The sequence below is a fragment of the Quercus robur genome, chromosome 2 (genome assembly GCF_932294415.1).
Source record: "Quercus robur chromosome 2, dhQueRobu3.1, whole genome shotgun sequence".
Lineage (NCBI taxonomy): Eukaryota > Viridiplantae > Streptophyta > Magnoliopsida > Fagales > Fagaceae > Quercus > Quercus robur.
In genome coordinates, this window is record NC_065535.1 from 94090342 (window position 1) to 94115795 (window position 25454).

Genomic DNA, 25454 nt, shown 5'->3' on the forward strand with positions numbered 1-25454 from the left:
TATGCAAATAATTCAAATCTAATGTTCATAATAACTGAACGTTTGAGTCTCTGCAAAAACTTCTAACATTTATAATCCTGTATCTTAAAATAATTCTTAGTGGCCTTTGAATTGCTTACTTCTAAAGCAGTACGCAGTGTATAAGTACAACTCAGTTATCATTTGGTAAATATAGAATTCAGTTTAAATATTACCTTATCCTGTAATGCAAAAGCTTTCCGGTGAACAGTATCATTCTTCAATGTGGTACTTCTTATACTACTGCCACCCCCAAGTTTCTCATGACTAATAGCTTTTGTCTTGAGGATCTGTTCAGTAGAGGTAGATACAAAGTCAGAAGATGACCCTATGGTCTGTGTAACAGAATCTGAGATCTGTTATTAAATCTGAAATGTTTTAGATAATTCTTTCTAGCATTGTATTACAGCAGATATTAGTTTTTTTTGTCAATGGATACCTTATCAGATTTAGACCGTGATGACCAAAATTCACAGCTTTTTGCCAATACAGAATTGTAATATTTCCAGCATTAACTCGTCTACAATAAGATGTGATTAATTTCCCCTTGATGCTTAACCATATAAGTATGAAGAAAGAATTATAAACATATAATGTTCCCTGGAAACAGTTAAAAATACTCACATTCACTGATTTCTGCTTCAAAGTTTTGTACTTCGTTGCAATATGAATCTGTAATATTAGAACATTTTAAACATTAGTAAAGTTTAAATATAACAGTGGACAAAAACCTACTGTTTACAATATAATTGACAATTTAGTTTACATTATCAATAACTTGAAATAATATTAATAAACAGTATGTGTTACCTTTAGGCAAATTATCAAATATTTCTTTGTAGACAATATTTTTTGTATGAAAATGATCACTAGTATCATTTTCTACAATGAGTATTCTAAGGCCATCTTTACTTGTAACTTTGGATACGGCAACATATAATTGTCCATGACTGAAAACTGGTCTATCTAAATAAAGTCCAACACGTTGCAGAGATTGACCTTGGCTCTTATTAATTGTCATAGCAAAGCAAACAGATACTGGAAACTGTCTTCTTTTCAGTACAAAGGGCCATTTGGAATTAGAAGGGGATAAGACTATTCTTGGTATACACACCTTTTCTCCAATATGAGTTCCTGATATTATTTGAGCTTCCAAAACCCATTTTGATAATTGAGTGACTAAAAGTCTAGTACCATTACAAAGTCCATTACTTTGGTTTAAATTTCGAAGTAACATTATTGGTAGCCCTACTTTCAATCTGAGTTTATGGTTTGGAATACCAGGAAACTTCAATGAATTGAGAAACTCTATTGGATACATTACATCTTGGTCTAGAATGTTGCTTGAAGCTTTACATAATGAATCTGCACTAAGATATGTCTCTTCATCAACATTAATAAGATCAATCATGTAATCATTTATGTCTTCTACTACTTCATTCGTTGGAGCTAAAATTGTTCTCTCTTCTAAATACTTAGAATCGTTGAATTTTGTATCGAAATCTAGATAGGTAGCTTTTACAATATCGTTGAAAGGATGAGCACCAGGATGAATTAGTAAATCATGCGGTATTTCAATCAATGCTTCACCTTCATTATTACTTAGTTCACCATCACCAATTTTCAACATCCATTCAGCAAATTCCCTTGCTGCAATATCACCTGGGTTTTGTGTCAACCTCATATTTATTGTCAAAATGAAAACTTTGCAACTGTTCCATAATGATGACTTATTAATTGATGCTTCAACTATTTGTTCTCTTCGTGCTTTTGATACCACTGGTAATATTTTTCTGAAATCACCACCAAGAACAATAGTTTTTCCTCCAAAAGGTGTCTCCCCACTATTTGGGTTAGAAAAACGTAATATATCTCTTAATGACCGATCAACAGCTTCAAAACAATTTCGGTGTGCCATAGGAGCTTCATCCCAAATTATAAGACTTACTTTTGTCATAAGTTCTGCAATTTGTGAACCTTGTTTAATACCGCAAGTTGAACTGTCTGTTACATTTATTGGTATTTGAAATCTTGAATGAGCTGTTCTCCCTCCAAGCAACAATAATGCAGCAATTCCAGATGTTGCAATTGCAATAACTATCTTCCCTTCTGAGCGCAATCGGCATATAATGGTTTTCCAAAGATAAGTCTTTCCAGTTCCTCCATGTCCATAAACAAAAAAGAAGCCACCTTTATTCTCTGAAACAGAATAAATTACTTCATCATATACCTTTCTTTGATCAGTATTAAGACCAGAAAAAAGTTTAATATGTTCTGCTGCCAAAGAGTTTCTATCATAATCCAATTCTTCTTGTAATACTCTATTGTTACTTTGTCTGAGAAGTAATGTATTTGGATATGGTATTGACTTAAATTCGTGCAAAGATCTGCCACTCTTTACCAAAATCTGTTCAATTTCACATAGTGCGTAGTTCTGTAATTGAGAGTCATCAAGATGTAGGTTGTCATATCGTAAAACTGTTCTTTGACGATGCAGAATGTCCTCAGATAACAACTGCCAATTTGAAATCCATAATTTATATGGATCTGCAACCTCACAAAAAATCAACATTGTGACAAAAAGTTCTCGTAGTTGTTTTCCCGAAGCCCAATATGATGCATGATTCAAAGCTTCGTGCCACTCTTTATCATCATCAAGCAAACCAAGTGCATAACATGTTGATCTGAAAGTTGGATATACAATATTATTTATAGTTCGTATTTCCTTAAATGATCTAGCTCCTTTAATAACATTAAGTAGCATCCGCAAATAAAACCGTTCTAAACTTGCAAGATGAGCATAATATATACGCCCAATACATCTTCCAGATTTTCTCAATTTCCATTCTTTGTCTTTTCTATGCCAAACCCATTTAGTAGGAAATTCAGAATAAGTCAATTCCCTTGCTTCTTCATACAATGCATTCGCTTTCATCCATTCTGTAAATTTGCTTTTTCCGATATCTAGCTTGTCCACAACATTATTTAAATAATCAGTATCTTCAAAAACAACTGGTTGTTCGTCCTCATTGTGAAAACTGAGTCTTTGAACAGCAGGCTCTCGATGGTGAATTGCAAATTCAAATATCCTCCAACACGCCTCTATGGCAGACACATATCTACAATTTAAATATGTCTTAACTTCATCAGTATCTGTCATATGTTGCATTCCAGTAGAAGAATCAATATGTAAATTTTCTTCAAGAATCAAAGTTGCACGATCAGGTCCTTTTGTTATATATTTAAATAAATACTTTATAGATCTTGAACGATTACACCACTCAACATTTATGTGTGCTTGAAATTTCACCAACAGATCAATATTGTGTGGAACTATAAATCGATTATCAAGTCTGACCTGATTTCTTTCAACGAATCTTCCATTATTCCTTCTTCTATATACTGGGAAACCATCTTCATCAACAGTTGTTTGCGAACAAAATTTTTTAGGGAAGTGTTTTGTACATCTGTTTTCAATCATACAGCTTGCCCTTGAATTAATAGAACCGCAAGGACCATGGACCATATATTGTTTGACAGCTTCATAAAGTAAAGGTTCTTCATTGAAATCTGAAATTTCTGCTGAAATTATTCTATCAATTTCTGCTGCTGTAGGATGCTTGTCATCATGATGTAGAAAAAGTAAAATGTGTGCATGAGGTAACCCTCTTTTTTGATATTCAACAGTGTACACAACTGGCACCAAAACAATAAGTTAGTTACATTTGTATAGATTAATTATTAAGCCAAGTAAAGAAGAAGGGAAAAATATTTTAAATATAAAGTTTAGAATACCTGCAATTACTTTCCCAAAGTGTTGGCCATGCTTTAAATCATTTAAGAGTTGATCAAGCTTTATCTTGAACACTCTTGCAACCACATCAAGCCGATCTTCTACTTTCTGTCCAGGTTTCCTAGATAGGAAAAGATCAATTTCTGGCCATTTTGTGTTGCATGTGAAGGTAATAAAAAGGTCCGGATAACCTGCCCATCTACAGATCGCCATTGCATCTTGATAGTTTTCAATCATATACCTTGGACTTCCAGTGAAACTTGAAGGTAGAACAAATCTTTTGCCTGAAGATGCAGGGGTGGTATCTCCTCTCATAACTGCATCTTTCAATCCTTTATACAATTCTATTCTTAATTTGTCTTGGTTCTCTTTTACCCACATAAGCCGGATTTCTTCTATACATGTGTAGGCATCTACATCAAATTGTTGAAACAATCTACCACCATATATCAGTGTATGTCCCTCATGTTCACGTTCTTGCAATCGATATGCATAGTATTCTCTCATTGTAACAGAATCAGTTGTATCAGTTCTGATTCCATCTACATTACTATACAAAATGCCGAGTCTAAAACCATCCTCACCATATGGGAACAAAAGGGGATATTGTAATGCCATGTATGAAGGATGCAACACATTAATACGTTGTAATCCTCCTTCTTTTAATTCAACAATAATATCGCGATGTGCATTTTCAGCACCAATATCACCAACGATAATTGCTGCAATCTCTGAACATGTAGGCAGGTTATATTCTCTTCCATCTGTAGTTAGGGAGCCAATAAGACGTAATCTTAAATGGTGAACATCAGTATTAATGAAACGGTCTCTAGACATCCGAAATATCTTCACCAAAGTATTTGATTCATCAAACATTTGGACCAATGCTTCAACAATAGATGGATCAAGGTCACTATCAATTTGACCATTGCTAAAGACGTTCATTCTATGTTGAACTTCATTTTCAGTATCATAGAAATATAATTGTGCAAATTGTGGATCCTGACCATCATTAGGAAGAAGAGTTCCAATTCTATGATGGTTTTGGCCATTAAGTTTAAAAATGTAAGGGTGTCTTCCATCGTTAATTCTACTATCTACTTTACCACCCATAGATGTCATTGCAAACATTGCATTATAAGTTCTGATTAGAGTTCTGAATGTTTTAGATCGATCACTACCAAGAGGATCTAAAAGCTCATCTATAAGAGGAGGTGCTTTCCTAAGCAAAGGTAACTTAACCTTACCCTCCATACAACAGAGAGAGAATTTTGGGTTCCTAGGCCTCTTAGATTTGACTGTTCTCTCTTCATACCATAAAATTGTTCCACAATGCACGCATACATAAGAAGGCGAGCCAAAATTCCAAGGTTCAGTAAATTTTCCTATAAGAATTTTAAAATATAAGAACAACAATAATAATGTAAACAAAAATGAATATCAATATTTTTTTTCCTTGTAAATTTAAGTTAAGTTATTTACTTGGAAATTCTTCACAATCACTCTGATTTTCTGATTCTTGGATTTCTTGAGGTATATCACAATTATTGAATCCATCTTCTACCAAAGTATCATCTGTACTTATGTTCATTCTAGTTTCTTCATAGGAATGTTCCATGTCAATATCAATATCTAATAATCAAATGTCAATTGAAAGTATTATGTTCTAATTTTTATGAAGCAATGTTTAAAGTATTTATAAATAGAATGTGGCAGTAAGAGAAACAAACCTCTTGATGCATAAAAATCCATATTTGTACCAGGTGAATGCAACATAGAGCAGTCATGAGTTAATGCTGTTCTATTCTTCTTGTTTTTTTTTCCTCTTTTCAGCAATGACCATTTTCCTGGATTTCCTCGCCTGGGTAAATTTATTTTGTAAACTATTTTTCTTTTCATGCCATTTTCTGCCGGATCTTCTCTCAATTATTAGCATCTGTCTTTTTAATCGCGCTTGCTTTGCATTTTTCATATTTTTTTAAATTCAGAAATGAGCTGCAACAAAATTAATTATAATTATTTAAATTTCAGAAAACATAGCAGGTTTATATAAATGAAATATATTACAAATCCTTTATTTAATCAAATATTCCTTCCTCTTCTATTTTATATAAATGGAATCCCTGAAACTTTTCACTCACTATTATGTAATCTTCTATTCATAAGATAAATAAATAAAACTAAAGCATCTATAAGCACTCAATCCAAAACACTAAGATACACACAATAAAAATAAATAAGTCAACAAAATAAATAAAGCTAACAATAACATTTAAAAAAGCCTCCCAATAAACTAAATCTAATAGCCTGAACAGTAAAAAAATTAAAAGAAACAAAGTCTTATAAGTATTCTAGTAAATTAAAGACATATCAATAAGGAAATAACAAAAAAATTTACATTCAAAACTCAGTAATTGACATTAAAAACAAAACATTTTACTTACTAAAAATTACAAAATAAATTTACTCTTCAAACATTCAGATCTTAAATCATCCATTTTACAAAACATAAACACAATCAGAAAAGAAAAGTGGAATCCTAACAAAAATCTCAAAAAAAAAAAAATATATATATATATATATGTGCTTTTTTTTATTCCATTTTTTCAAGGAATAACAACAAACACATTAATTAGAAATCCTAATTATAATGGATAACAACAAACACTTTAATTAGAAATCCTAATTATAATAGGATATAGTGATATACATAATATTTAATTTTTTTATTTTTATTTAAAAAAACTCTTTAATTTTTCTTCAATTTGGTGTAACCACTTGGCGCAACCACAATTTCTAAACCCAACTTTTATTATATAGTATATAATATATTGTGGGGCCCGGCCCAAAATAATGGGCTAGCCTAACTACAGGCCCGTCCGAGAAGCATCCAGTCCGAGGAGAAGTCACAGATAAAGCATTATTCAAGCCCAGTTGTGGCAAAAGAAACCTGTCTGAGGAGTAACTCCTCCTCGGACATTACAAAGTCTGAACGAAGAGCTCGCCCCAACCATTGCAGTTCATCCTCCCAGCATATAAAAAGAATAAAACCCAAAATATCTCATGGAAAGCTGCCACCACCACATTAAATATGCCTCAACCACCCTCTTGGCCGCATTAATGAGGAAAAGACCCCTGAACAGTACTACCTTGGCCACTGCAACTCACAAGGGAGTGATAGGGGTGTCTGATGGGACAGGTGCTCAAGTGGAGGCTTAGATGATCAACAAGTGTAAGGTTCAGATAAGAATGAGAGAGCTATATAATGTAGTGGAGTCCCTCAAAGAAAAGGGACGGGGAAATGTATTCAGAACTGAAGAAATAGAATTTTCTGTTAGATATCCATCCTTGTGTTTTTGTTCCGCCAACAATATTGTCCATGCATCAGACCGAATAACCCCACTGAAGCTAAGTTCTTTGATCCATCCTCTACAAATATTTGTTGTTGGTTGTGCTTTGGGCCAAGGCCTGATCAATAGGGTTTGGACCGGAAAAATTGTGCAACTACATATATAATATGATATGATATGATATGAGACAATTTTTGATTGATCTGTTATGTTGCACAGGCATAATACTAGTGGTTGTTTATTTGGTTATTATAGCTCCGTACGCTATTTTGTGGACAAGATGGGTTGCTGTTTCATCGTTTTATTCTCAATCACACATGTTGGATCGGTGTAGGTCTCTCAAGAACAAATTTGTGTGAACAGGTCTCTCTAGTCTCAAGGACAAATTTGTGTGAACGTGGCTGAGAAGCGTAGGTTTCTTAATAATAAATTCATTCATAATAGGAGCTCATACTATATTTATTTCATATTTTTTTTTTCGGTTTTACAAGTATCATCTTTGTACCAACGTTGAGTGTTCATTTAGTGTTCTCAGACTTTGATTTTGAACACTTGGCTCATCCTTCTATTTATTTATATTTTTATAATAATCTGTAGAACAATTAGTTCCTTGAATATTAGTTTTGTGTTAAATCAAGTCTTTTGTTTGTATTCTCCCTAAAGCCTCGTAATGATCTCTTGCACGTTCTTCACAAAAAACCAAAAAAAAAAAAAAAAAAAAAAACTCTTGCACATCATCAATAATTTCAAATACCATTAATAGTTTAATACTATCTTATTTTAAGTAAAATGTTGACATGATAATCACTTATTAAATGGTATAAAATATGAGTTTAACACCTCGTTGTTAGAGAATTTAATCTCTTTCTTTTTTAATTACAAACAATATGATTTCATCCACCTCGTCCACTCTTCGATGACTATGCTATACCATAGGGATGGCAATTTTTCCCCGCCCCGCTTGACCCGCCCCTCCCCGCTTCGCCCCGTGCGGGTTTTCCCCGCCCCGCAAAGGTGGTGGGGCGGGGATGGGGCGAGATTTTAGACCCACACCACGGGGCGGGGCGGGGATGGGTTTACACTTTTTAGACCCACCCCACCCCGCCCCGCATTAATAAGGGTTAAATTGTAATTTTATTGTATCCTAAAACCCTACTATTTAAACAAAAATATCATCAACTTATTTTATTCTACCTAACGTGGCTCTACCTCTTTTTTCTCTCTAGCAAAGTTGGAAATAAGGTACCAATTTTAACTTCTTCTTTTTTTTGTCTTTATTGGAAACAAATTTATATACTATTGAATTGATAATTTCATTCATAATTCATACGGTCTTTCTCAACTTACTTTTCATCATGTACATAATATAATTTTTTTTAATGAGTTACGGGTCTGTGGCTCTAAATATGTGTCTGAGTAATTGTTTTTGTAATTTTGTGTGGGCATTTGGCTGCTTAACAACACTGTTTCTTTAAGCTTGTTAAAATTTTATTTTATCATGTTATGAGATTTTTGTTGTGATATTGTCTTGTTAAACATTAAGATAATATTATTTAGTTTTTGCTAAAAATTAGTTTAATTTGATAGGATAAATTTATTTATAATTTCAAGTATATTTTTATTATTGAAACATGTCATTTTATTTGAAAAAATGGTAATAGTTGTAGGGAAAATTAACAAGAAATAAAGTTTTACGGTGTAGGGTGGGGCTTCGCGGGTCTTCGTGGGGCCTTAAGGGGCGGGGATGGGGCAAGAAATTTTACCCATCATGCGGGGCGGGGCGGAGATGAGGCAAGAAAAATCCATGCGGGACGGGGGCGAAGATCTCATCCTTCGGCCCCGCCCCGCCCCATTGCCATCCCTACTATACCATGCTAAAATATTAGAGCACACATAATAAGGTTGCTAAAATGACTAAATAGTTATTTTAGCAACCAAAACATCAAAAACACACGCTACAACAAAGAAGGTAAAGCAAAACGTTTTTGAGTGATTCCTACGGTGGGCTACTATCTCCTGCGCTTTCTCCCTCCAGCCTCTCTTTGCCCAGCCCTATCTCCGCCTAGCCTAGCCCCCTCTCCCCTTCGCCCAGGCTTGTGCGGTGATTTTCGTTGTGTTTGGGTGCCGTGAGTATGTTGATTGGTGTAGTGGATAGCTCATGTCGCTGGGTCGTTGGGAGCCGTGGTTGGCTAGGTCGATCGGTATGGCTAGGTTGATCATTGTCGTGGGTCACTTGTCGCCCTGGTTGTGTTGTGGGTTTTCAGAGTGGCTGGGTTTGTGCGGTGGTTTTGTCATGGGCTGCTTGTCACCACAGTTGTGTGGTGGGTTTTTAGAATGGCTGGGTTTGTGTGGTGGTTTTCTCTGTGTATCTCAAATCATCACTCTCTCTCTCTCAATCAAAACAAAAAAAGAATCTATAAACATTCAGCAAAGAAAATTATGATTTTAGACTTTATAAGCTTCTTCTCCAATGTCAATCCGACTTGTCGCTGCTCATCTCTGCCAAGGTGTGGCGTGGGTTTTGTGATTTCTAATGTGGGTTTTGTGATTTCTAACGTGAGTTTGTGATTTGCGCTTTGTGGTGGTTATAGGTTGGATTGGTGGTTGTGATGTGGGTTTGGTGAGTTTGTGATTTGGATTTTAGGTGGTAGGGGTTCCGATTTGTAGAGGTTGTCGGTGCCGGTGATGGTGGCTATGATTGTGCTATGGTGGTTTACGTTGGTTGTTGGCTATGACGGTAGTTTGTGTTAGTTGTGAATGTTTATTGTATTGAAATATATTATTTTATTAAATTATTTATATTATTTTAATGTGTTAAATACTAAAATAAAATACTTGCCGTTAGATGTACGGTAAAATGAGTTATTAAAATAAAAGCTATATTTTTTAGATACTTTGCCATGAATACCAAGCGATAACCTCTAGATACTAGGCACTTGAAACTCGAAACTCGAAAAAGTTCAAGCACTGCCCGATGAAGTGAACACAAATACTGAAATACATCAACGTAAATTGGGCTCATCAACATCAAGAACTATACCTACACATCAAACCAATGGTGGTGTTCTTATTTTGCTGTGAATGCTAAGCGATGACCTCTCAAAACTAGGCACTCGAATCTTGAAAAAGCTCAAACACTGCCCGATGAAGTGAACACAAATACTGAAATACATCAACGTAAATTGGGCTCATCAACATCAAGAACTATACCTACCACATCAAACCAAGAGTGGTGTTCTTGCTTTGCACACATCTTCTTTACTTTCCATTTGTTCTAGCCCATTATCCTTCATTTTAGCCCTTGCATCCTCACTAGGTCCATAAGCCCAACAACAACCAAGAAAATATACAAAATTAACCACACACATTATGGTGATGAGCCAATAGTAATAATCCAAGTGACCCTCATTCAGATTCCTAGAAAGCCAACTCTCATTCCCTCCTTTCTTTGTAGCTTTATCAACAATCTTCACCAGAAAACTACCCACCAAGTTAGCCACAGCCATTCCCAGCGTGAAAAGAGCCATTGCAATACTTGACATGTTCCTTGGAAACTGAGAGAAATAGAATTCAATCTGGCCAATTGCATTGAAAGCCTCAGCCAACCCAAACAAGCAATATTGTGGAATTAGCCACATTGCAGACATGTCCATCACCACCCTTGGCTTATCAGCAAGGCCTAGATCAATGGCAATATTCCTCCTTATGTTCTCAACTATCGCAGACACAGCCATGGCCAAGGCAGATAGTACTAACCCAATTCCCATGCGCATTTTTGTTCCAAGCCCGCGTGGCTTTCCGGTAAGCTTTGCAAGTAATGGAACAATTGCACGGTCATATATGGCGACCCAGATAGTTAATGTGATAATTGTGAACACAGTGAATGATCCTGCTGGAATTTGAATCTTGGGACCAAGGTGTCGGTCCATCATGCTAGCTTGGAGTGTGGAAAATGAGTTTTGGTTCAAACTAACTAGTATCATGAAACCAGTAGACCACATGGGGATGACTCTCAGCAGTGCTTTGAGTGATTCTACTTGATCTATTGTGCAGAGGTTCCATGGATTAATAGGTGAGCCTTCTGGGTTTAAGTCTTTCTGAGGATCTCTGATAATGCAAGCTCTGTTGAGATACCTGCTCAAAGGACAAAAACATGGTAAGAGAAATTTTCCTGTTGGTGTATACCTTTTCTTTTCCCGAATTTTTATTTCATTCACAGTTTCCATAAATATTCTGTTAAAAACTTGGCTTTCCTTGCACTCAACAGAACACGAAACCAATGACAGTATTGTTTTGATGTTCCTTAAAATGAGTCATTTTAAGGAAACATTTTTAAACATGTTTTCACCATTAAGACTCAAAATAAATTTTTTCACAACTTTTGAGGTGACATGTTAAAATTAGTGCTAATAAAAATAGTGTTACGTTAGTAGGTACCCTTCTCGTCATTATTAATAAATTATTTTAGAAAAATTTTAACATTATTTTTATGAAAAATATAAAAAATTGTAAAAAAAATTAATTATTTTTTTTCTTTCCTCATAAAAAGTTTTTAAAAATATTTTCTAAGTCAAATACTCTTAGAATATTATTTAACTTTTCCCATAAAAGTATATGTTATCAATAATGATATTGTTCTAATCATGACTTTTCATGTAACCCCTTATGAAAAAGATGGTGAATTTTTTGCCTCTCACATTACTATTACTATTTTCAAGAACATGTCCAAGCATGTTCCTGCACAGTTTTGTAGTGTTTGCATGTCCAAATTTAACAATGACATTGATATGGTACCTTAGTTTATCAGTTGGAGCAATGATGTTTGGGTCTTTGCCATAATGGTACTCTACATTCTTGGCCGAGAGTGGAAGATTTCTTTTCCTGAAGGCAGCCACTAGTACTTGAATAAAACCAATAAACAAGCTTTTTTCAACCTTCACTTTTACATAAAGAGAAGAGCCAAACAAGAACATTAGGGCTGAAACCACCATTAGAATTGCAGGAACTCCAAAACCAACTTTCCATCCCAAGTGGTCTTGAATATAGACAATGATAGTCAATGCAAGAACTGTTGAAACTCCTATTGATGCATAGTACCAACTGAAGAAGCTCTGTAAAAGTCTCTCATTTTTGGGGTTGTCTTTCTTGTCCAACTGGTCTGCACCAAAGGCCATGGAACATGGTCTGATGCAGCCAGCACCAATGGACATGAGCCCGAAAGAGGATAGCAAGACAATGAGTTGACCAGGACTGGCTGAGCCGCAATTGCTGCTAAATTGGGCACAAGGAGGAGGCTTTAACTTTGGAATTACGGCTGTTAGCCATAGTAGTGTCATGCCCTATGACAACAATTTATGAAAACAAATATTATAGCATTAGATAAAATCCAATATTAAGATAGGAAAATAATAAATGGGTTATATATAATAGGATTTGAATTTATGGTGCTTATTTCAACATTATAAATTTTGGAAAATTATTGAATACTTTGGGAGTACAATAAATGCGTACTCTCCCCTTTCACATGAATCGTGGGTTCCACCATGAATTTAATTAGTGAGATCCACAATTATGTAAGAGGAAAGAGTATACATTTATGGTACTCCGAGAGTATCCAATAATTACCCATCAATTTTTTGAGTTATGTTAAAAGAATGGTTAATAAATCATTTTAAGAAAATTTTTATACTAATTTTATAGGAAATTGAAAAAATTTGTCAAAACATTAAATTTTTTTCCCATAATTTTTTTAATTAGTTCACTAATAAATGTCCTTAGGACATTTATTAATTTTTCCTTTATTTTTTATCATTAGATTAAAACAGCAATAAATTTTTTAGGTGAAATTTAAATTTAAATGTTTTTATTGATGATGAGAGATTTCGTTAATTGAGTTAACTCTAACTTAAAACAAGTAATAAAGGCAAGTATATTTTAATTAATCATTTACGTTTAAGTGTGAACTTAGACCTCAATTGGCTAGTCAAAATTGATGTTTTGACCAAATTATCATGGAACTTGCTTTATTATAACATTCACATCAGTCTCCTTAATTTTTTAGCTAAACTAACCTAAAAAACTCTACTTTTACTAGTTTAGCTATCTTTTACTAGTTTATCTATCTTTTTTTTTCATACACATGCATCAGCCTCAATACTCCATCATTATTGCAATTAAATATTATTTTCTCCCCTTCACATTTTTAGTCCTCAAATTCAACACCACCCACCACATCCACAACCTAGCAAATGCCAAAATTCACAGGTGATCTTCCAAAAAAAATTTCCTTGACTTCAACTTTTTCTTTCTTTTCTTTAATTGTAAGCATTCCAATACACAGATTTCTCAATTTCACAACAGATAAATTTACTTTTAGTATGAAAGGAAATGAAATTCTTAGAAAGTCTTATTCCCTGTTCAAATAAAGTTGGCTTCAAATTTCATTATCTTATGCTTCGTGAAATCAATGTTTGCATCTCCTATTATATTCTCACATATTGCACTGTCAGTTTTTTTTTTTTTTTTCATTTAATTTTTTGCTATATATTTGCTGAAAAATTAAAATAGCTATATTGATGTGAATGCTATCAGTATCTAATTTATTAGATTTAATATATATATCTCCCATGTTAGAGAGATATATAGCCATGATTCGAAGTTAACACGATCACATGCAATAGGGTTCCTGGGGACTTGAACGGTAATAGTCATTGGGAAGAACCACTTTTTTAATATAAATTTGTAAACCATCCCAATTGTCGGATATTCCTTAAGGCTGAATGAATAGAAATGAAAAGAATCAATTCCAAAAATCAAAGAGAAAATGAAATTCAATGGATCCAATTATTAGCAATTCAAATCATCGATCACAACTGTTTGTCACGAGTCTAATCAACAATAATAATCAAGCATGGACAGAAAACAAAAAATATACATAAGCTTTGGCTAGTTATTGCAACTCTATGAGAGGTAGTACTACTACTATAAAATGCTAGCAGATCGAGCTGTGGATTATAGGAAGAAAAGTCACAAAATACTAACCAGAAGGCTAGAGAAGGATCCCAAGGCGATGACCCAGAACCGGCCCAAGAAAGAATCAGAGAGGAAAGCGCCCACAATAGCTAGGGCATTGGATATGGCTGACCACATGAACAATATGCTTGTTCCATTTGCAGTCTCAATGTGATATCCGTTCATCAAATAGAAGATCATGTTCGGCATCAGTCCGTAGCTGGCTACTTTCTCAAATGATTCATTCACTGTTTGTTTTCCAACAGCAAGAACAAGAAAAAAAAATATGGTCAACAAAAACTCTTTTTAGTATACTGCTTATAGTAACTAAAATATATACATAGGTGTGTGAGATTGAGATATATTTATTACCTATGATGAAGGGCATGGTTCTAAAGCCACCCTTTCTGCTGGGTCTTGATGATTGCTCTGTTGTATTTTGGTTTGATGGAGTTTCCATGCTCTCCTCTGCAACTAGCTGATCCATCCTCAACAAAGAGTTGTGATGCTCGCTCTCTGTATAGGTGACTCAAAACAAGAGAGAGAAACAGAGAGGTTTCAAGTTCAGTACTCAGTGTGATACCAACTCTTTTGAACATCAAGTAACACATGGCATCGCATTATAGGTGCGGTTTGCGGCAACACTTGTTGGAATTGGTGAGTTTTATTTTTATTTTTATTTTTATTTCCTTTAAATGCACTTTTCCACTCTATGATCTTTGAATTTGCTATAAAATAAAATAAAAAGTTAATGTTACTAAATAGTAGTAAATACTCAACTCCGTGTACCACTTGGATCATGATTCATGAATCCTTACCCAAAATGGAAAGTCAAAGCGGACCTCCACTTCAGTCTATTACGCGTGAAGTTGGGCAGCAAATTTTTTTTGTTGCTACAAACTAAGTATATCAATTTCATAGTATGAATGTGAGACTCTTCTTCTTTTTTTTTTTTTTTTTTTTGTCCTATAGTAAATTAATTCATGTATCCACATATAAGTGGGATTGAACTTGTAGATACTAGCACCGCAAGGGTGGAATGTTCTAATATATAGGTTTCATTTGGTTTTTTTTTTTAAAAAAAAAAAACAAAGGAAACAGAAAAAAAAAAAAGTAAATAAGCGTACATATGGAAATATTATAAATTTAAAAATAAATAAAAATTAAAAACGATGATATATGTTAAGTTATTTCTAAACTCCAATGACATAAAATGTGGAACTTATGAGTTTTCTTCCTTCCATTTTGTTATTTTTTTTAATATGGCTTGAGAAAGTTCATATATATATATATATATATATATATATTTCAAATAAACTCCTTAATTAATAGTTGGATTCATTAAAAAAATATATATATAGTTCAAATAAATTCTTTAATTAAGAGTTGGATTCATTAAAAAAATGAAAAATAATAAAGACTTTGAATAATGGATTAGAGGGAAATGGTAAGCTAGTCACATAGATATATGTCCAAATATGATCCTGCCATTTCACATGAAATTGAAGTGTATATAAAATGTTTAGAATCAGTCTCTCTCTTTTTTCTTCTTTTGGCAGAGAAAAGTATTATTGGAATTTTTACTTTTACAATCTAAGTATAAAAAATTATTGAAAATTTTCACTGTATTAGTATTTGAACAAATTATAAAATTATTTCTGACACTGTTCACCATAGTTGTCAGTATCGTACGATACGTATCGTATCGTGTGTAAAAAGTTCTGTATCGTATCGGCGTATCGTAAGTGCTCATGAATCGTACAATACAACGTGCGTATCGTATGAATCGTATCGTATCGTAAAATCGTACGTATCGTACGATACATAGAAAAATACTTTAAAATGAGATTTTTTGTTAAAATTTGTACTTTTATTTGAATCTAACAAGTTGTTAGACTTGTTTTTAACACAAAATTATTAGTTTACTTAATTTGGCCTAATAAAATAACATATTCATAAGTTTTTTTCCCCTCTCTTTTTCCTATAAAATTTAGACTATACAGTATACACTTACACTTCACTTTAATATTTGCAAATTTATTTTTTGTACTATGAATAAGATATCAATTGGCAATATAATTTTTTTTTTTTTGTCATTATTGTTATAAGTCCAAGAAACTAAAAGCCAAGAAGATTTTTTTTTTTAATTATTAAAATAAAAAGAACAAGGAGAGATACTAAATGTTAATGATGATGAAGAAAATCTTAATGAAGAAATAAGTTTGCAAAATGATAAACATGATCATAGCATTGACTTAGATGTGGTTTATTAGGCAATATGATGAAAATAAATTATTATTTTTTGATCATTTGTAATAAATTATCACTTTTAAATTTAAATCATTTGAATGTGTATGTTATAAACACATGCTAGGTTGATTTATTTAGTTAGTTTGTTAAATATTATTACATAAGTGATGAATAAATTAGTCATAAGTTGAATATATTTAAAATTTATAATGAATATACCATTTATATATGTATATCTATAGTTTTTTATAAATTTTATTAAGTGTTTGTGTATCGTATGATACACGATACGATACGATACACGATACGGAAAAATAAAAAATCGATTCACGATACGATTCACGTTTTGACAACTATGCTGTTCACTACTATATAGAACTGTTTACTTTTATTATTCATTGTATTATTTCGAATTTATTGTTTATCATTTGGTTTTTTTTTTTTTTTTTTTCATTTTTGTATTCCTATGTATTTGGCATTTGCATAAGTTGAAAGATGCAAGCTAGCTATAAGCAGGCTTAAAAACTCAGAAAGCCAACAAGTATCAGTCCCTTTGTATCAAAAAGCCCTCTCTCAATCCCAAAAAATTCTTCCTTGCATTAGATAAAAATCATCCTTGTATATCTTAAAAATTATACTTGTATTATTTTGAAGAATTTGAATGAGATTAGTTTTTGAAGTATTATTCAAATAAGTTTTTAATCTTTTCGAAATAGATTTTCATTATCATTTTTTACATATTATACTGTTATTTTGTTCTTGCATGCAACGCATTTCTTTCTTAGCATCCATCCTTATTACTCTCTTCATTTCACACACTCATATGGTCATATTGCCTGTAGACTACCTCAACTTCATGTGAAATGGCAAAAGGTGCTATATTAGAACATTCATGGTTCTTACCAAACAAATACCCTCCCTATCCGATATTAAAAAAAAAAAAAAAAAAAAAAATTTAAAAAAAAAGGCTCCAAAAACAAAGTCAAATCTTTAAGAGAGTGACAATCATGCCAAAAAAGGACATATGCACATCATTTAGTCTCCGTTTGGTTTGAGGAATTCTTTTAATCAGTTCCTTGTGATCAAGGACAAGAGTTTTAAGGGGACTACTTATCAAGTTAGAAACAAGAACAAGATCAACGTAGGCATCCAGTTCCATCCCTTTAAAGTCCACAATTTAGCCGTATAACTCTTGGTGGCAAATCTAATGGTTCTTGAGTATCCTCTAATATAGTTTGGAAGTAAATTTTTACAATTAATATTTTAAATTTTTAAAATCTAATTATATACAGACTGTGGGGCCCAAAATCTGCGGTCCCAGCCCATCTTGTATTAAGGGCCCAAAGCCCAGGCCGAGGAGCCCTACTACCCAGGACGTATGATGAAAGTCCCTTAAAGGCCCAAGAATGTGGCCGAGGAGGATCTCACGCTCAACACCTCACAAAACGCCTGAAGTAAAGGACAAAGTCAGTACAAAAGCATTACAATGAAGAAAGCTGTCCACGCCGTAATGTGGAGCCCAGCACCTGACAAGCCCATACTCCAGACCTTGCTATTCAACTTTCCCCAACCACCCCCAACCACTCTGACGTATGGATTGATAGGACAAGTACTGACCCCAACGAAGGAAAAACTGACACGTAGGTGAAGAACGGGAAGTAAATACTAGTATAAAAGGGAAAGAGAGCGGAGATAAAAAGGGGGGAATCCATAAAAAAGGAGAATGGTGAGAATGAGACGCTCCTCGGACTTAGTCCGAGGAGACAAACCTTTCAAACCACATCCGTGTAAGGCTTAGCTATACAGGCCAAATCCACCTTCGTATGGGCTTCCATGAAAATCATGACTAAACCGCCGCCCAATGACCAAGGTCCAGCCTTTCTATCCCACTCTCTATGAATTATATTGTTCGAGCCTTTTTATATACGAGACCAACGTTATTCTTAGGTTGTTAAAAATCGTGTCCTTAAAATTGGCGCCGTCTGTGCGAAGGCTTGTGCGTTGGCGCGGCTGGCGGTGGAGTCAAGTCTTTATCAAGCAGAGGTCCGCGTAGCTTCCTCCATTTCCAGCAACATGCAGTTGTTGCTCCAACATAAACTCCCGCTAGGGGCTACGTCTTGTAGTGCCAATGGCACGGGCAGCTCTAGGGGCTTCCAACCTCAAGCTAACTCTCCCCACCTTGGTCGAGGGGCTAACCTTCAAAGCAAAACTACAAGTTTTGGACAGAACCAAGGCCTTGCATGGTCCTCGGACTCAAGCCTATGGGGAAACCAACTACTTGAAAGAAAAAACTAAAAGTTTTGGATAGAACCAAAGTCTTGCATGGTCCTCGGACTCAAGCCTATGGGGAAACCAACTATTTGAAAGAAAAAACTACAAGTTTTGGACAGAACCAAGGCCTTGCATGGTCTTCGGACTCAAGCCTATGGGGAAACCAACTACTTAAAAGCAAAACCACAAGTTTTGGACAGAACCAAGGTCTTGCATGGTCCTCGGACTCAAGCCTATGGGGAAACCAACTACTTAAAAGCAAAACCACAAGTTTTGGACAGAACCAAGGCCTTGCATGGTCCTCGGACTCAAGCCTATGGGGAAACCAACTACTTAAAAGCAAAACTACAAGTTTTGGACAGAACCAAGGTCTTGCATGGTCCTCGAACTCAAGCCTATGGGGAAACCAACTACTTGAAAGAAAAAACTACAAGTTTTGGACAGAACCAAGGCCTTGCATGGTCCTCGGACTCAAGCCTATGGGGAAACCAACTACTTAAAAGCAAAACCACAAGTTTTGGACAGAATCAAGGCCTTACATGGTCCTCGGACTCAAGCCTATGGGGAAACCAACTACTTAAAAGCAAAACCACAAGTTTTGGACAGAACCAAGGCCTTGCATGGTCCTCGGACTCAAGCCTATGGGGAAACCAACTATTTAAAAGCAAAACCACAAGTTTTGGACAGAACCAAGGCCTTGCATGGTCCTCGGACTCAAGCCTATGGGGAAACCAACTACTTAAAAGCAAAACCACAAGTTTTGGACAGAACCAAGGCCTTGCATGGTCCTCGGACTCAAGCCTATGGGGAAACCAACTACTTAAAAGCAAAACCACAAGTTTTGGACAGAACCAAGGCCTTGCATGGTCCTCGGACTCAAGCCTATGAGGAAACCAACTACTTGAAAGAAAAAACTACAAGTTTTGGACAGAACCAAGGCCTTGCATGGTCCTCGGACTCAAGCCTATGGGGAAACCAACTACTTGAAAGAAAAAACTACAAGTTTTGGACAGAACCAAGGCCTTGCATGGTCCTCGGACTCAAGCCTATGGGAAAGCCAACTACCTAGAAGAGACAACATGGGGTTTGGACACAACTTGGACACTATATGGCCCTTAGAATCTACCCTCGGATCCTCAACACCAAGAGGATTGATGCAATACAGGGCAATGTGTTGTCAAAAATACAGTCAAAATCCCTCACAGCTCGGCTACCTTCTCGGATGAATTATTTAGCGTTTATCGTTCTTGGACGGACGCCTTGCATGCATTACGAAGCGCTCAACCGTTATCTCGGTTAGTTTCAGGAGTTTAATTTACTGTTAATTACCATTACTATACTTGATAATGTCAATAAGTTCAAATTAGTAGGAATTTATTTCAAAGTTTTTCCTACCCTAAGCATCATTAAAGGAAAATGCGCATTTAATATTCATGCACAAAGTAGTGATTGCAAAAAAGAAAAGTATTTGAGAGTAAGCAAATCCATTTCTTATTTAGACAAAAGAACAGTACAGTGTACAATGAAAGAGCTTAAACAAGCTCATACTGAAACTAACTACACAAGCGAAAAGAAAATATACAAGGGCATGAAGAAAAAGCCGAAGAAGAGATGCAGAGAAGAAACGTGCTGCCGCTCCAAAATTTTGTCTAAGGACGCCATTCCTCAATACTTTTACATGCCTATAACTCAGGCAGCAAAAGAACCCAACTTGGGGCTTGCACCGTTGAAGAAAAGGTGCAGAGAGCCCAACTCCGGGCTAGCGCTGCTGAAGAAAAGGTGCAGGGAACCCATCTTGCAACCAGCACCGTTGAAGAAAAGGTGCCGGGAGCCGGAAGTTGATGAGTCTCCACATAATCACGCTTGCGATAAAGCAGACGGCGCTGATGGCGGAAAACCTTGCTTCTGACGCACCAAGAATCTGGTGCGACCAATACCTGCTTCGGATTTTGACTGAAAGAGGGAGAAATACCATCTCCCCCTTGTCAAAACGGGGGACTGACTTGAATCTGTGCCTTCCTTGTCCGGACCACATCACCTTGAGTATCAGAAGGATTCGGTGCCTCTGAAGCGTGTGAAGACCTTTCATCCCCACCCACGCCTCAAACATATTGCTCTGAGGCAGAATGGTACTAGAGATGGAGATCGTGGGTATGGTGGAAGGATTATGATTCTGAAGGAAGCAGAAGGGTTTATATGTTAGGGGAGTGACCCCCTATCCTATTTATACAGAGAGCAAACCGGTGGCATTTAATCCATGCAAGTTTCCAAGAAATGTTACAGACAAGGCAGACTTGGCTCAATTTCCAACCTCATCCGCAGCCGTAGGATCTGAAGATCCTCGTGAAGGTGCGTCTCGAATACTGGAACATCAAAGGGCTCCGCGTGAGTGAATAAAGGAATGCCTCTAAATTTGGCACGTCTCACATGGAAGCAGGAAAACACAAATATTAGTAGAAGTACAGAATTCAAGTGAGCCATGATGTGAGCCTTATTTCACCAAAACCCTCCTCCCCAACAACAAGGCCGGGCAGTAGGATTTTGAGGGGCTATTGTGGGGCCCAAAATCTGCGGTCCCAGCCCACCTTGTATTAAGGGCCCAAAGCCCAGGTCGAGGAGCCCTACTACCCAGGACGTATGATGAAAGTCCCTTAAAGGCCCAAGAATGTGGCCGAGGAGGATCTCACGCTCAATACCTCACAAAACACCTGAAGTAAAGGACAAACTCAGTACAAAAGCATTATAATGAAGAAAGCTGTCCACGTCGTAATGTGGAGCCCAGCACTTGACAAGCCCATACTCCAGACCTTGCTATTCAACTTTCTCCAACCACCCCCAACCACTCTGACGTATGGATTGATAGGACGAGTACTGACCCCAACGAAGGAAAAACTGACACGTAGGTGAAGAACGGGAAGTAAATACTAGTATAAAAGGGAAAGAGAGCGGAGACAAAAAGGGGGAATCCATAAAAAAGGAGAATGGTGAGAATGAGACGCTCCTCGGACTAAGTCCGAGGAGACAAACCTTTCAAACCACATTCGTGTAAGGTTTAGCTATACAGGCCAAATCCACTTTCGTATGGGCTTCCATGAAAATCATGACTAAACCGCCGCCCAATGACCAAGGTCCAGCCTTTCTATCCCACTCTATATGAATTATATTGTTCGGGCCTTTTTATATACGAGACCAACGTTATTCTTGGGTCGTTAAAAATCGTGTCCCTACACAGACTATAGTGCATCACACTATTTAAAATTTCAAATGATATTTTATTATAACATTAAATTTGTATTAATTGATATGATGATTTATGAAATGATACTTGTGCATTAGTGCTTGCCAGAGGTGTAATGAAACGTGTATTGTTGTGTGAAACAAACGAAAGTATTTGTAAAACCGACAAAAGCAGATGGGACTGAGGATAAGAGTATATCTTCACGTGGTTTATTGGTGGAGGAGAGTGGAACTAGTATTATAAAAGAGAAATGATATGTCTACAATATTTCTACAACATTTTTACAACAAGTCCTAAGTGGTAGGTTATTATTGGTTTTTATTGTTAAGACAAAAAAGTAATCTTAATGTTAGTTTCAAATTTGAACCAATAACAAGTTAACAACTAACCACATGTGATTTGTTGTAAAAATGTTGTAGTCCCCTCCAGTCTTGAAGTCTCATGTTCTCTCCCATTTTAAAACTGATGAAGGACACGCGGCAAAAATAAAATCCAAAGGTCACAAAGATGCCACGCCAAATACAACTTTTTTCTCACCTAAGAAGTAGTTAGGTGGGTTACTATTTCAAGGAGGAAAAAATAAAGAACAAAGTTAGAAACCCTACAAACTCATCATATATATTTATATTGAGGATGAATTTTGAAAATCTAACCGTTAGATTGCATGTTCTTATTACATCCTTAATGCTTACAAAATTTCAAAAAAATCAAAAATCGATTGTTATGTCATCAAACAAATATTATAATTTCAAGTGTTTGTAATCTAAAGTTGTATATAAAAAATAAGTTAATTGATCAAATAGTAAATAATACCTGATTTGAACGAAATTTGATATGCATATTAAGAACATAAGCAATATGAAATTCAACGGTTAGATTTTCAAAATTTACATCAAAAAAAGAAATATATGAGAAGTTTGAAGAGTTTCTCTCCAAACTAATTTGGAGAGAAGTTTTATTCAAAAATAAAAATACATAATACTCCTGTCACATGGATATATATCAAAATATGATCCTGCCATTTTTCATCATTTAAAAAAACAAATGTAGCCTTAAATGTGTTTTCTATCATCCAATATGTTTTATTTTTCTACTACTCAATTTTAATAATACTGTAAAATAATTTTAAAATATATAATTTTAATTTATTTCATATTTTCAATAAGTAAAAACATCTAAGTTGTAACTATCAACGATATGTTTTGGAACTGATCCAAATAATGATTTTGAATATTAATATTTTTGCTATTTAGTTGTCTCCGTGTAAGCTTGTTCACTATGGTTTCTATTTCCTCCAAAAAAAAAAAATGAAAAATAAGAAGAAGAAGGAGCCAATCTAAAAGATGTACAAAAATTAATGGGAAATTCTAAAGTTATTGTCAATTGTATTTTAAGAAGCTTACAAATTAAATTGATAATAAATGTGATTGTTGTTATCTCAAAAATATATAAATAAATTTTTTAATTACTTTTTTTTGGCTTGTTTTTGAAAATTGACATATAAGTTTATGAGGTTTATCTAATAAAAATTTGTAATATCTTTAGCATTACCCAAAATTGTCTTCTCTGCTTTTTCCAGGACCAGGCTGAGTATTATGTCTCAAAACTCATTATACGTTGTTATTGGGACACCACAGAAGTTGGCATTCCTACTCTAGCATGTATGCAAAGAACATCAACTAAGCTCATTCCAAATGTCATTTTAAGTTGTGCTTATTCAACAGCCCTGTTAGCTGGTGTGCCAAGCACAGAAGCAAATAAACTTATTTCCTTTTCCAGGTTGTGAAAATACTTCTTCATTAAGCTGCATTTCAACTATAAAAGCATGGTATCATAGTAAGATATGAGAGAAAAATGGCCCCTGCGATCGTGTCAAAAAGAAACACAGTAAACCAGTGATACATTATAGGGAATGCTACATATGCATATTCCACGCTATTGCTACTTACCTATTGTATAACTTCGAAGATCACATAAGGAAAATTACAAGGAAACATTGAACACTCTAATATGGGATTGTCCTTGCAGCATCCCAATCAAAGTCAGAGAAGAAAAAGTTCGTGAATATCTAGTGAAATAACAGAGCTGAAATTGAAATTATCAAACTTCTTGCTTAATCAAGCTATAGAATTTGTCATCTAATGGACAACTTCTTGCCAGTGAGCTTTAGCTCAAACGGAAATTTCTCTCCTCGCAAGAATCAAAACCCACTGGTTGTGTGTATGAGTATAAACATTTCACGAAAAAATTATTTTCAACCTCATTTCTGAGTTCTAACTTCGTCACCATGAGTTGTATTATCTGTGTCCTCAAATTTATCAGCTATTTAAGCAGCAGTTATGAAGTCCACTAACTCATTTAATACAGTATCTTGACCTGAGACATAACATAATGAAATGAACAAACTGATTAATGCTGTTACCAAGTAAGAATGAAGCTCTTCTATGATAGAGAGAGGAAAAAAAAAGGCAAAATAAAACACAAGATGGAGTCTCATAGCCCAAGTACTGCCGATACTTCTTAAAGAAACAGTGCATCAATCAGATTAGTGTTGAAAACAAACACAAATCTGATATATGACATGTCACAGAGATGATTCAAATGTATTTATCCTAGTAGTTTAGTAGTTTTCTTCACAATCAATCTGCAAAGAGACAAGCAGATACCTAGCCAAGCAAGCCAAACACACACTAAACCATATGTAATTTAGCATAGTTCCCAATTTTATAGCAAGATATTCTCTGCGGTTACTAGTACATTCCAAATAATTCGTGTTGTATAGGCCACAAACAAGTACAAATTTTTAGGCTCATCTCTGCATATAAATAAGTCTCGTTTGTAAACGAAGCACACAAGTTTATTTCCAAAGTTTTCCACCACCTAGAAAATGCATATAAATAAGTCTCGTTTGTAAACGAAGCACACAAGTTTATTTCCAAAGTTTTCCACCACCTAGAAAATCCCAAAATGTATCCGTCAATAGTCCCAGCAATACAATATGCTGACTCAAAATTTTCAGTTTTGATATAAAATGCAACTTCAAAATACAAGTCCTATCCTACGCCAATAACACGAACTCAAATGTGTATTTCTGCCCATAATGTAACAGCAACTTAAACAACCCCCCAACCAAACCACATGCAGTTTTTTAATAAAAGATGAGAAACAAACCAGATGCAGTTTAGAGTATACAAAATACTGTCATAAGCAATGGCTCCCCACACCAAAAAGGAAAAAAGTATGGGAAAATAAAGATAGAAAGTATCATTGAGTCCTTTAGGACTACAGACTACATAATAAGTCAACTAACTATCCTGGCAACTTAGATTGCTAACATGCCTAGTGTTCCACAACAGGTAGCACTGAACCTCATAATCCAATGCCTATCCCACAGTATTCTAACAGGTTAGCAATCAAAGTTGCCAAGATAGTTTGGTAGAATTGTTAAAATAAATCGCATAAAAACTTTGCAATTCCACTAATTTGACACCTTCAGGACTGCATAACCAAGGAAACATAAAGT

At 35.0% G+C, this 25454-nt stretch overlaps 3 protein-coding genes across 3 annotated transcripts; all 3 read right to left on the reverse strand.

Annotated features, from left to right (window-relative positions):
• Positions 1-628: 628 nt before the first annotated feature.
• LOC126705641 (uncharacterized) lies at positions 629-5563 on the reverse strand. Its single transcript, XM_050404748.1, has 5 exons — positions 5542-5563; positions 5294-5443; positions 3814-5196; positions 829-3714; positions 629-690 (listed from the first exon to the last, which is right to left on the reverse strand). Exons 1-5 carry the CDS (start codon positions 5561-5563, stop codon positions 629-631), a joined length of 4503 nt encoding a protein of 1500 aa, XP_050260705.1.
• A 4573-nt stretch (positions 5564-10136) lies between these two features.
• Positions 10137-12497, reverse strand: LOC126705647 (protein NRT1/ PTR FAMILY 1.2-like). The gene is made up of 2 exons (XM_050404754.1): positions 11956-12497; positions 10137-11295 (listed from the first exon to the last, which is right to left on the reverse strand). The coding sequence occupies exons 1-2, from the start codon at positions 12495-12497 to the stop codon at positions 10380-10382; spliced, it is 1458 nt and encodes a 485-aa protein (XP_050260711.1). The 3' UTR covers positions 10137-10379.
• A 1586-nt stretch (positions 12498-14083) lies between these two features.
• Positions 14084-14715, reverse strand: LOC126715948 (protein NRT1/ PTR FAMILY 1.2-like). Its single transcript, XM_050416813.1, has 2 exons — positions 14545-14715; positions 14084-14420 (listed from the first exon to the last, which is right to left on the reverse strand). Exons 1-2 carry the CDS (start codon positions 14657-14659, stop codon positions 14188-14190), a joined length of 348 nt encoding a protein of 115 aa, XP_050272770.1. The 5' UTR covers positions 14660-14715; the 3' UTR covers positions 14084-14187.
• Positions 14716-25454: the final 10739 nt, after the last annotated feature.